This window comes from Lithobates pipiens, unplaced genomic scaffold (genome assembly GCF_037356315.1).
Source record: "Lithobates pipiens isolate NorthernLeopardFrog02 unplaced genomic scaffold, aLitPip1_a1.2 Scaffold_23, whole genome shotgun sequence".
NCBI classification, from domain to species: domain Eukaryota; kingdom Metazoa; phylum Chordata; class Amphibia; order Anura; family Ranidae; genus Lithobates; species Lithobates pipiens.
The window spans coordinates 110581709-110594741 of record NW_027507785.1 but is presented as its reverse complement, the minus strand read 5'-3'; the positions used below and the strand labels follow the sequence as shown (position 1 = coordinate 110594741).

Here is a 13033-nt window from a genome sequence, read left to right as displayed (position 1 = left end):
AGTGATTGCTGTATAAATGACAATGGTGTCAAAAATGTCCGATATGTCCGCCATAATGACGCAGTCAAAATAAAAATCGCTGATCGCCGCCATTACTAGTAAAAAAAAAACTCTTCCAGGGATATCGAGAAATTTTCTTTTAATTTGTGTTTAAGAAAAAACAATCTGTCCAAGAAGTGTTTTACTTGATTCGTTGTCTTCTCCACCCTTGATTCATAAAGTGAGATGTAGAAGTCCACAAATATATTCTGAATGCTACCAGTATCATACCTCACCACCCCTTCTGCATCTTTAACTGCTGCTATAGTTATCGGGCCTTGTTGAGCCCTGGCTATTGCAGCCAGCATACGTCCTACTTGTTCCCGCATCTCATAGTGTTATTGATTTTGAAAGAATGTACTATTTTCTGCTTTTGTTAAAAACAAAAATAACATTTTATAATTATTTTTAAAATGCCTCCCAAACACTGTTTTCTATGGGATCTTGCATTACTGCCTCATCCTCCCCGTTTTCTAGATATATTCTTTATTTTAGATATTTCTTTAATCAATACCCCATGTATGCCTTCATAGTGTCCTAGACTAATAAAGATGTAAAATAAAATAAAAATAAAAAAAACTTTTTTTTAAATCTATCTACTTTGATTTTATGGTATCCTCTTCTGTCATCAATAGCAGCCACTGGGGATTAATTTTCCAAGGTAAAGAGGACAACTGACCCTCAGTCTGTATAGTTAATATAAGTGGGGAGTGTTCAGAGAGCCCCCTAGGGCCATAATGAATTGACTCTAACCATGGGAGAAAATTATCATTCCCCAAGGCCAAGTCTATTCTTGACAGAGATCCATATGTACTCAAATAGCATGAATGTTCTCTCTTAAATGGATATCTAATTCTCCACTTATTCATTAACCCCATCTTTTGTATATAGCCAGAAAATCTACTACTCTTCTTTCTTTGTTTACCCTTTGTGGTGCTATGTCTATCCTCCTCCTTCATTATATTAAAATCTCCCATTACCAGTGTTGGTAAGTTCGGCCACTGTACCAGTTTCCTAAACAGACTTTTCATTACATCATTGTTATATGGGGGGTAACATAGACATTCATCAACAAAAAGTTTTTGTCATTTCGTATACACCAAAGTACAGTATAAAGACCTGCTGGATCTTTGAAAAACTCTCTGCATGAGAACTGTATCAAGAGGGAGACCAGGATGCTTACACCCCAGAAATAACTAGAATATACCACATGGGTTTGGTAGGTACTTGAATCTTGCTCTTTCAAAGAGTGTTGTTTCCTCTTGCCCACAGTGAGTCTCCTGCAGAAGTATTATTGCTGGTTTATAAAACTCAATTACTTCAAAAACTGCCTGTCTCTTTCCCTTATCACCCAGCCCCCTCCCATTCCATGATAATACCTTAATTTTTTCACTCATTTCGTATCGCCATTTGCTGATCCACTAGATCCCCCACCTGATGTCTGAAGCTCATTTCACAGAAAATATACTTTTCCAATTCTTTTGAATTAACACGATATGCAATATAGAAGATTCGGAAAAGATAACGAGGTGGGAGAGAGAGAACAAATGGGCAGAGGAAAAAAAAAAAAACACATCCCCCTCCCTTCCAATCCCACACCACCCCTTCCTATGTGCCCATTCATACATGGGAATACCCACTACCCAAACTAGTTGAGGGGTAACCCCTACCCCTTAGCACTGTCCACACAGGACTCATACAAGGGGACTAACTAGTGACTTTTAGACCATTGTATTATGCTTGTGCCAAATGTTCAAAAATAAGTAGTCCGCCATTTCAATGATCAGAGATAAATATCTGAGCGGGAGAGAGAAGAAAAAAGAAAAAATCGATCCATTTGCATTCAAGCAGTCTTTTTATTTTCCTCCGAATATCTTTCTTCCAACCATGCTTTGGCGACCTCTGGGTTTATAAAGAAGACGTTTTTTTCATCGTCCATAATTCTCAACTTGGCTGGATATAACGGAGTATCTTAATTGTTTTAATTGCAAACTGCATTTAATCTCTGTAAATTTTGCTTGTTTCTTCTGGACTTCCATCGAAAAGTCCGGGTAGATGGAGATTTTTTTTTTTTTTCCATTATACTCATTACCTCGTTGACATGCTTTAGAAAGAATTAGATCCATATCTGAAATTTAGCATATTAATAACTGTCCTGGGATTACTTTAAGAAGGAAGTAACCGACTTGAAATGCGATGGGCCCGTTCAATTGTAAAAAGTTTTGAAAAACCCTCTGTACCGAGTGTGTCCATTATCCATTTTTCAAAAATAACGGTGGTTAATTGTCCCTCTTTGTGCTCAGGAAAGCCCAAAATATGTACATTATTATGGCTTTGCCCATTTTCCAAATTATCCAGTCTCTGTGCTTGATCCATTATTTGTACCTTTGTTGAAGATTCTTTTTTATAAAAGGTAGCGCATCCTCCTTTGTACTAACCCTGTTTTCCAATGCCATGATATGTTCAGACATTTTTTGGTTTTCTTGTCTTATAACCATAGTGTCCTTTTTTTTAAATCATGCATTTGACTTGTTAGGGATAATAAAGAACTGCTACATGCCTGTATGGCAGTAAAGACATCAGTCAATGTTGGTTCCTTTATTGTAATTTTACCAATATTGCTACCATACTGATTTAAGCTTCCTGCTCTTCCCACCAATACTCTGTTCCATTTCCTCCGTGTTTTGTTGATCTAAATTTTGAGTATAGACTCCATTAGTCTCAATGTCTGATGCCATAGCAGTTACACATCTTCCTTCCAGACCCCAGGAAACCTGGGGAACCCCCGGGGTCTGAGATTTATTAAGATCTTCCTGAGTGTTCTCCTTTTAAGATTAGATCTTTTTCATCCCTCGATCACTGCCAAAACATAGTACGAGTTTCTGGCAGATGCTTTATTATATCATGTTTTCTAAACCGTTTGTTGCTAGGTGGCTGTTTGGGCCTCTACTAATACATAGATTTGGCTGCAAGGGGCTTGTGTCATCAACTGTCTGTTGGGGTCCCTTGAGACTTGTTTTTTTTCTGTGGGCCTGTTGCTGTCATTTTGGCTGGTTCGTTGCCTACACTGTAAATTATTGCTTGGGGCCATACCATGGTCTAAAATTCATGTCATGTACTGTACGGTTAAGATAATAGGAATTTTAATGCACCTATAAAGGACATATCTTGGAGTACAACAAAGAGCGCACGTCCCTCCCCTCTTTCCTCTGTGATCACCTTATTGCTTGCTAGTTGGACAGCGTTATATGTATACATTGGGATGCTGTCCCAGCAAACCTCTTGCCATGTATTCTGTCGCCTAAAGTTACTGGCATATACCCCATGGTTTATGTATCAAGCCCTGGTTCCTATACTGTACCCCAAGATATGGAATTTACAGATAAGTCAACATTTTTAAACTTTGCAGGTTTAAAATATAGGTAGCATAAAAATGTGTTTTATTTGCTCAATGGGGAAAATAACTCATAGCTGGTGATTGGTATTGCAATGCATCAATCTGTCACATGACCAAGCAAGTTTATATTTGTGCTAATATACCTTTACTATTTGTAGGAGAATGTTCAGCAGCCCAGATTGAAGCCATTCAGGATCTTCATCCAGAAAACATGATAAACTGCCACTTAAGGTTTAAAGATCAGAATCTTGACATTCCAGCATCTGAAGTCTTTTCTGCAAATACTGACTTTGATTTTGGCTCGGGTAAATATAGTTCATTTGAATTTCAAGGTGATTCTGGCAGTGTATTTTATGGTTTCCTTGTTCTCTGAGAGTTTATCCTGCTACTATCATTTTAACATTTCAGCATGGCAAAGAAAAATGAGGGCACGTGATAACAAGACAAATGCTGTTGTCCCCACCCCCCCCCCCCTTCATAAGGCCGGGTTCACACTATACTACAGACAGTAGTACAACTTTCATCCTACTTTGCTCTGCGACAGCAGTCCTACATTGGTCTGGCATCCATCCGACTTTCATGAACAGCATACTACTTTTATCCGACCTTTCAGATTGTCCTTAGACCAATCAAAACTAGTTGTACTAACACACAATGGGAGAGGCTACAGCAGGGGGCAATAAATAACACAATGTCGGATTCCAAAGACGGATGGTTAGGACAAGGATTCGACTTTGATCCTACTTCAATGATAGTCAATGGGCTGAAGTAGGATCTAAGTTGGACCAAAAGTAGTACAGGGAGCAACAGGGACCGACTTGTGTTGGACCAGTTAAGATGGCTCCCATAGGGAAACATTGATTTTCACACATCATGCGACATGAGCTCCCAATGTCGGAGCATTTGTCGTACCAGTGTGAGCCCGGCCTAATGGTTCTTCACAGAATGTGAACATCTACTTAAGGCTCCTCTATGGTAACAAGTACAGGTCAACACCTCAAGTCCTTCTTTTGAGCAATAACAAGACCACCACTTAATGTTTTTGTTCTGTGTTAAGTTTAGCAATCAGTATGTTTATCCTATGCTTGTTCATTGGTGTTTGTGTATAGTAGTTGCTCTTTTCCTGCTTTGAATTGGGGGGGGTGGAGAAATGTTCCCTTATTTTATTTACAACCTAGTTCACATAGTATATGGCAGCCTTGAGCATTTAGGGTATTGTTATGATTAGAAACTGCAGAAAACCAGACAGATCCTGATTGGCTACAGGGAACACTACCATGTAGGCTAGAGCAGGAGGAGGAATGTCTCTGGTTCACCGCCTCCACAATCCTTTACTGGTTATCCAAAGCCAGCACCTCAAAGTAATAATGTACAAAGGACCATAGAGTAATATGCTAAAACCTCATGATTTATTGAAGATGTACTCAAAAAACTTTGCGTAACACAAGCAAAAACACATCACACCTGGGATAAACAACGGGTGTACAACGTCATATGCCACTGGCCTCGCCCTACATGTGTTTCATCTGGTGCAATGGACATCTTCATGGAAATTAGTTGGTCCACTGCTTCTGATAGAGGATCAATCCACCTTAAGAAAAACCTTTCCAGTTTGTTAAACCTGCTGAGGTCCACAATTTGACATTCACCATCTGCAACACAGGTCCTGGAACAGCTCTGGGTATAGAGTCCACTCCTCTGACTCCAAGCTGAGAAAGACTGGCTGCCAACTGTTTAGGCCTGGGATGTACATGATGGAGAAGACAAAAACATGAAGTTCTGCCTAGGACAGGAAGGAACGTGTACTTCTGCTCAGGACAGGATCCAATCTTTTTTTTCCTTCCTGTGGTAGGTCTTCTGGTTCCCCCCAATGGTTCATGTTTGCCACCACTGTTGCGCGTCCAACTGAATCCAGATCAGATGACCTTCCATTAAGCTAGTCCAATGCTGCAGACCGCCAAAGACACCAGATGTCTCAGGATGTTGATCAAGAGATGACTCCTTCAATGACCAAATCCACTGCACTTAGAGGGTGCCGAAGACTCCTCTCCAGCATGACAGGCTGGCATCCGTTATGATGGATAGGGGTATCTCTGACTGGCTGATGTGGGGATGGACAACTAAGTCACTTTCTTCATATTTTCCATTCTAGCATCTAGCCCCGAGTACCCTTAAGAGACATACTTCTGCTTTTATCCATTCTCTTCCAGAAACCTCTTGCTTCACAATACTTAAGACTTTTCTTTAGGGAGCTGCTCATAATCCCCCAATTTGACTCTCTGTTCATCTTGGATCTCCACCTGGTGCTGTTTAAACTTCATAAAGCTCCCTTTAAGCAAAATAGAGATCCCTTAACCAGGATACTGGGTGCCATTATGTCTTGCTAGGTTTGTTTCTGAGCTGGCAGTCCTTGTAAAGTTTCTAGTCTTTTACAGGAAAGGTCTTCCTGAGTCCATAGCAAGTTTTTTGTCAGTGACCAATCACCTGAATGTAGCATGCATGTAACCCATGGTCTGTACAAGTACAATACAAGTAATGTGTTCTGTACTGTACTCCAAAATAAAGAATTTAATGCAATTCAAGTTTTTTAGTTTTTTTTTCTGTTTGCTGCAGCTCCATCCCAAACTGAAGCCTAAGTTTGGAATATTTGGGAGTTATAACCAGCACTGAAAGCACCTCCACCTTTCCTTTGTATATATGGGCCTGGTTAGGCAACCCAGTACACTTGCACAAGTGCAGGCTTTACAGCATTTCACCCTAGACCTCCTAATATGAACTGGCATGGACAGCGGCAAGAGAAAGTGTTTATTGCAGCTGGGTAGACAGGAGCCACAGCTGTCTACTGATCTTTGCATGTATCCATGCTTTGGTTAACTGTGATTGGGGACAAATATCTGTCCCTAGACGCATCCTTATAATGTAAGGCTCAGGGTAAGAGGCAAAGCCAGGGGTATTTATTAGTGATGCACCGAAATTTCGGCCGCCGAAACATATCGGCCGAAAATGCCCTTTTCGGCAATTTGCCAAAAGAGAAAAACGGCCGATAATGGAGCCGCAAATGGGGCGTGGCCTGGGTGGGGGCGGGGCCCCACCCCTGGTGACGCCCATCATAGGGGGTGTATAGCGCAGGAGAGCCGCCGCCTGTTTGATCACAGCGCCGGGAACATCACAGCTTTCATTTCAATAGCTGTGTGTTCCCGGCCGCGCGCCGTCACACACAGCCCCTCCCCCTGGCGCGCGGCCGGGAACACAGCTATTGAAATGAAAGCTGTGATGTTCCCGGCGCTGTGATCAAACAGGCGACGGAGGCGGCTCTCTTCCCTGCACAGACTGGCTGCAAAATGGCACACAGGCTGCAATGGGACACACTGGCTGCAAAATGGCACACAGGCTGCAATGGGACACACTGGCTGCAAAATGGCACACAGGCTGCAATGGGACACACTGGCTGCAAAATGGCACACAGGCTGCAATGGCACACACTGGCTGCAAAATGGGGCACACTGGCTGCAATGGGGCACACTGGCTGCAATGGGGCACAGGCACACTGGCTGCAATGGGGGACACTGGCCTGCAATGGGGGATGCCTCCTGTACCACGTCCTCTGTCTCTGACCATCTCCTGTACCATGTCCCCAGTCTGACCATCTTCTGTACCATATCCCCAGTCTCTGCCCATCTCATGTACCACGTCCTCTGTCTCTGACCATCTCCTATACCGTGTTCCCAGTCTGACCATCTCCTGTACAGTGTCCCCTGTCTCTGACCATCTCCTGTACCATGTCCCCAGTCTCTGACTACCTCCTGTACCATGCATGCAGTCTCTGACCACCTCCTGTACCATGTCCCCAGTCTCTGACCACCTCCTGTACCATGTCCTCAGTCTCTGACCATCTCCTGTACCATGTCCTCAGTCTCTGACCACCTCCTGTACCATGTCCCCAGTCTCTGACCACCTCCTGTACCATGTCCCCAGTCTCTGACCACCTCCTGTACCATGTCCCCAGTCTCTGACCATCTCCTGTACCATGTCCCCAGTCTCTGACCATCTCCTGTACCATGTCCCCAGTCTCTGACCACCTCCTGTACCATGTCCCCAGTCTCTGACCACCTCCTGTACCATGTCCCCAGTCTCTGACCACCTCCTGTACCATGTCCCCAGTCTCTGACCACCTCCTGTATAAAAATATTTTTTAAAAACAGTCATTTTCGGTGCTGTTTCGGTATTGGTTTCGGTTTTCGGCCTAGTGTATTTTTCATTTTCGGTATCTGTTTCGGCACCAAAAAACCCATTCGGTGCATCCCTCAGGTGAGGGTAGGATAGTAGTCGGTCATAGGTGCCCATATGTCCTGTAGGCGGGCAGCAGAATGAATCAATTTCTCTTGCCTCTTGTAAGCAGGAGCAACAGCAAGGAAATGCTTCCTCAATGCTGTATTGCATGAAAGAGTGTGGAGCGTCTGCACACGAGACTCTCCCCAGCGAATTATGTTATTGGTCAGTCCCACAGCATTGATCCCTTTCCGCAATGGAACCTGGTGAGGACTCATTTTAAAGGAACCCAGAAAGATTACATGGAATATACAGAAGAGTCTTGCCTGAAGAAGAAAAATCTTGTGTACTAGCAGAAATACATTACTCTTTCACAGAGATTCATTTATTTGGACTCTAATTTGATCTGGCGTTCCTACCATAGGTACATATTTATTCTGGTAACCCTCACATTGTTAGTCAGTTTAGAAGTGACCCTTTGGTGGCCTTTCTATACATCAATTTAGAAAAGAGGTCAGTCTTCCAATGCTCTTTCCTCAAAGAACCCCTAGCATACTCTGGAAGTACCCCTGGGTTCCTTGGAACCCTGCTTGGAAAAAGGTTGCTCTAGAGTCTTTGTTGTGTTTATGGAGGATCTGTGAATGTAAATAACTTGACTTTAAAAAGAGCTAGAGAGGTCAGTGGTGGCTTGTTTTCAATCCTTTTAGTGGTTTGTAATAGTTAAATGATCATAGTCTGAGCATAGGTGCACTTTAAATATAAACTGGTAATATTAACTTGTTCTTTTTGACAATGATATAAAAAATGAAGACTCTAGTTCCACTTAAATGTTTTTTTTATTCTTTGTATCCGTCACTCTATAAAAATGTGTCTGCCACTTATGTGGAACTTCTGCTATTTCCTGACACTTGCTAAAGCTGTTATGTCTCTGTAAAGCCAGTAGGTTTCCTAATTATGGTCTTGTGTGATATCTAGGTCACTACATCTGTTCCCTTGGTAGACAGAAGCTTTCAGAAGGCCAGCTAAAACAAATCAGCATCGGGGACACATCACTTATAGTAACAGCATCCGTCCTGGGAATTAACGTGTACCAGGAGCAGACGAGTGCAGATGTTCCTGTCTACCCAGGATTTTATACCAACCAGAAGGAGCTTCTTTTAAGCAGTCATTATCCTACCACCAATTTTAAGATATTTGGAGTTGCTGAATTGCTGAAAAACCTTGAGGTGAGTTTGTCAGTTTCATTTGTAGATACCTACAGTGATGATCCATGTGACCTTTTTAAAAACAAGCAAACCATTGCCAGGCACCAAGAAGTGCAAGCATGCATGTTTATAGAGCACCTAAATTCCGGGACTCTCTATCTTGTAAGTCCCTATGGTTGAGAGCTAGAAGACCAACTCTTTAAAAGAAGAGGCATTATACTTGGCTTTCTGGCACCCTATATTTGGAAATACCACAATTTTAGACACCTTTCACAACAGGGCATTTTGCAGGCGCTATAGCGTTAGAAATAGTGCCTGCAATCTGCCCTAAAAAAGCTGCACCATTGTTTGTCGTGTGAAAGCCCGAGGGCTTTCACACTACAGCGGTGCGCTGGCAGGACATCAGGGAAAAGTCCTGCCAGCAGCTTCTTTGGAGCGGTGTTTATCGCTCCTCCACCGCTGCTCCCCATTGAAATCAATGGGGCAGCGCTGTAATACCGCCGGCAAAACGCCGCTATTGCGGCATATTGCCGGCGGTTTTAACCCGTTCTCTGCCTCTAGCGGTGGGGTAAAAGCGCCCGGCTAGCGGCCAAAATGCGCCGCAAATAGCGTCATTTTACCGCCCACGCTATGGGCGGTGTGGTGTGAAAGGGGTCTTAATGTTTTCCGTCTAGTAACGGTATTGCACACTTCTGGATATTTGAATATGTGCTCCTGCTGCCACATATAGTGGCTTCTCCAGCCAGCTCACATTTCACTACAGGATATAAGAGTCTGTGAGTGAACCATTGTGTGTGAAGGGGGAGCAGGTATTCGATCCATCCAATCTGTTGAATACCTGCAGCAGCTGGAAACTACACAGAAAATTGCTGCTGCTGTCACTTATGTTCTCCCACAGAAAAACAGTAAAGTGTAAATGAGACAGCGCTGCTTAGGTATAAAAACAAATCCAAACTAGTGTGCAATATACAGTCAGGTCCATAAATATTGAGACATCGACACAATCCTAATCTTTTTGGCTCTATACACCAACACAATGGATTTGAAACTGACAAGATGTGCTTTAACTGCAGACTTTCAGCTTTAATTTGAGGGTATTTATATCCAAATCAGGTGAACGGTGTAGGAATTACAACAGTTTGTATGTGTGCCTCCCACTTTTTACAGGACCAAAAGTAATGGGACAATTGGCCACTCAGCTGTTCCATGGCCAGGTGTGTGTTATTGCCTCATTATCCATTTACAAGGAGCAGATAAAACGTCCAGAGTTCATTTCAAGTGTGTTGTTTGCATTTGGAATCTGTTGCTGTCAACTCTCAATATGAGATCCAAAGAGCTGTCACTATCAGTGAAGCAAGCCATCATTGGGCTGAAAAAAAAAAAAACATCAGAGAGATAGCAAAAACATTAGGTGTGGCCAAATGAACTGTTTGGAAAGAAAGAGCGCCCCGGTGAGCTCAGCATCACCAAAAGACCCGGAAGACCATGGAAAACTGTGGTGGATGACCAAATAATTCTTTACCTGGTAAAGAAAACATCCTTCACAACAGTTGGCCAGATCAAGAACACTCTCCAGGAGGTAGGTGTATGTGTGTCAGAGTCAACAATCAAGGGAAGACTTCACCAGAGTGAATACAGAGGGTTCACCACAAGATTTAAACCATTGGTGAGCCTCAAAAACAGGAGGGCCAGATTAGAGTTTGCCAAACAACATCTAAGAAAAAACGTTCACAGTTCTGGAACATCATATGGACAGATGAGACCAAGATCAACTTGTACCAGAGTGAAAAGAAGAGTATGGAGAAGGAAAGGAACTGCTCATGATCCAAAGCATACCATCAGTGAAGCAAGGTGATGATAGTGTCATGGCGTGGGCATGTATGGCTGCCGATGGAACTGATTCTCTAGTATTTATTGATGATGTGACTGCTGACAAAGGGAACAGGATGAATTCTGAAGTTTTTCAGGCAATATCTACTCATATTCAGCAAAATGCTTCAAAATTAATTGGACGGCGCTTCAGAGCAGATGGAAAATGACCCGAAGCATACTGCGAAAGCAACAAAATAGTTTTTTTAAGGGAAAGAAGTAGAATGTTATGCAATGGCCAAGTCAATCACATGACCTGAATCCGATTGCGCATGCATTTAAGGGAAATGCCCCAAGAACAAGCAGGAACGGAAGAACATTGCATTAGAGGCCTGGCAGAGCATCACCAGGGATGAAACCCAGCTTCTCCTGATAAACATGCGTTCCAGACTTGAGGCTGTAATTGACTGCAAAGGATTTGCAACCAAGTATTAAAAAGTGAAAGTTTGTATGATTGTTCATCTGCCCCATTAATTTTGGTCCCTTTAAAAAGTGGGAGGCACATATACAAACCGTTGAAATTGCTACACAGTTCACCTGATATTGATGTATATACCCTCAAATTAAATCTAAAAGTCTGCAGTTAAAGCACATCTTGTTTTTTTCATTTCAAATCCATTTCATTTCAAAGCCAAAAAGATATTTGTGTCAATGTCCCAACATTTATAGACCTGAATATAAGTGTTCAAACAGAAGTCCAATATTAATATATAAAGTGATCATTTCTTCCGCTGATATGCGGAGAGATGTGAAGTGTTTCTTTGCTTCAAAGAACCTGGATATGCATAGTGATCCCACCACCACATGCAATGCTCGCTCACCTCCATACAAGACCCTGCTGGGGGTCAAACACGCCTTGCACTGTGTGCAACTCTCCTTTGAGGAAATCCTCACTGGTCCTTGGTAACCTCTGTTTGGACTCTCAAGAAAACAAGTGGTGATCTGTATCTGATAAGGGTTCCACTGTGCTACTTCAGTCTTAAATCCAATGTAATCCACGTTGGGTTTAATAAAACGTTTTCAAAGCATTGATAATACATCAGAAAGGTCTCAGTTAAGACAAGGTTTCACCGCCGGGCTTCGGCCCAAATAGTTTGACCACCTCACACTTGGCTTCATCTGGCTTCATCTGGCTTCCTCCAGATGAAGCCAAGTGTGAAGTGGTGAAACTAGTAGAGGTGGAGCCTGTTGGTGGCTGTCTTTTTGTAAATATCTCCTAAACCGTATAGGTTTAGGAGATATTTCTTGGACCTACAGGTAAGCAAGCCTTAATCTAGGCTTACCTGTAGGTCAAAGTGGTTTGTAAGGGTTTACAACCACTTTAACTATGCATATGGAGGTTCTTTGAAGCAAATAAACACTTCACATCTCTCTGCATATCAGTGGAAAAAATTATCACTTTATATATTAATATTGGACTTTTTTTTTTTTAACACTTATATTGCACTCTACTTTGGATTTGTTTTTATTTTTGTGTCAGGTGGCTTCACGGACCAGCAATGCCACATAGGAGGTGGGCCTGAACTGTAGACCAGATGAGTAAGTTCAGGTGTACATTTACAAGGTATCTAAACATTTATGAAGTCACCTCTAAATGCCTTCTTTTAGTAGCTGCTGCTGGTTTAATGCTTTGGTAGTGACCTTAGAGTCACTTTGCCTGAGATAAGCAGGCTTTGTACTTGAACTGCTGAAACAACTGTATCTGCATACAGTAGAAATGTCTCTTGTAGACACATTATTGCATCTTTAGCCTTCTAGTACATTTTTTTTATGCATTTATTTGCTAGAAACCTGTAAAGCATTGTACTCATGATGAGCAGATCGTGGGTGCAATGCCACAGTCCTGCAGACTATCTGTGTAGCTTCTGTGCCTCCGATATGGGCATGCGGTTACACTCTGACAGGAAAACTCAATGAACTACTAGGACAGGGGTCTCAAACTGGCAGCCCTCCAGCTGTTGCGAAACTACAAGTCCCATCATGCCTCTACCTGTGGGAGTCATGCTTGTGACTGTCAGCCTTGCAATGCCTCATGGGACTTGTAGTTTCGCAACAGCTGGAGGGCCGCCAGTTTGAGACCCCTGTACTAGGATGTTCAACCCCACCCTGGTAGTTAATTGAGAACCGCAAGACAACAGCCACAAAGGCTGTCGATTACTAGTTTTCACATTCACAAAATGTGGAATAAATGACGTGGCTGGATGGGCAGAACCCTGTATGGCCGCATTTTATTTGGATTGCGACAGCAGGGAGA

General features: G+C 42.6%; 1 protein-coding gene across 1 annotated transcript in view; it reads left to right on the top strand.

The window, feature by feature from the left end:
• The window catches only part of NUP210 (nucleoporin 210), a 353934-nt gene that overhangs the window by 325205 nt on the left and 15696 nt on the right, over window positions 1-13033 (top strand). The window contains exons 35-36 of the mRNA XM_077452181.1: window positions 3595-3741; window positions 8681-8931. Of these exons, the coding sequence (XP_077308307.1) occupies window positions 3595-3741; window positions 8681-8931 (398 nt within the window). The remainder of the gene's footprint in view (window positions 1-3594; window positions 3742-8680; window positions 8932-13033) is intronic.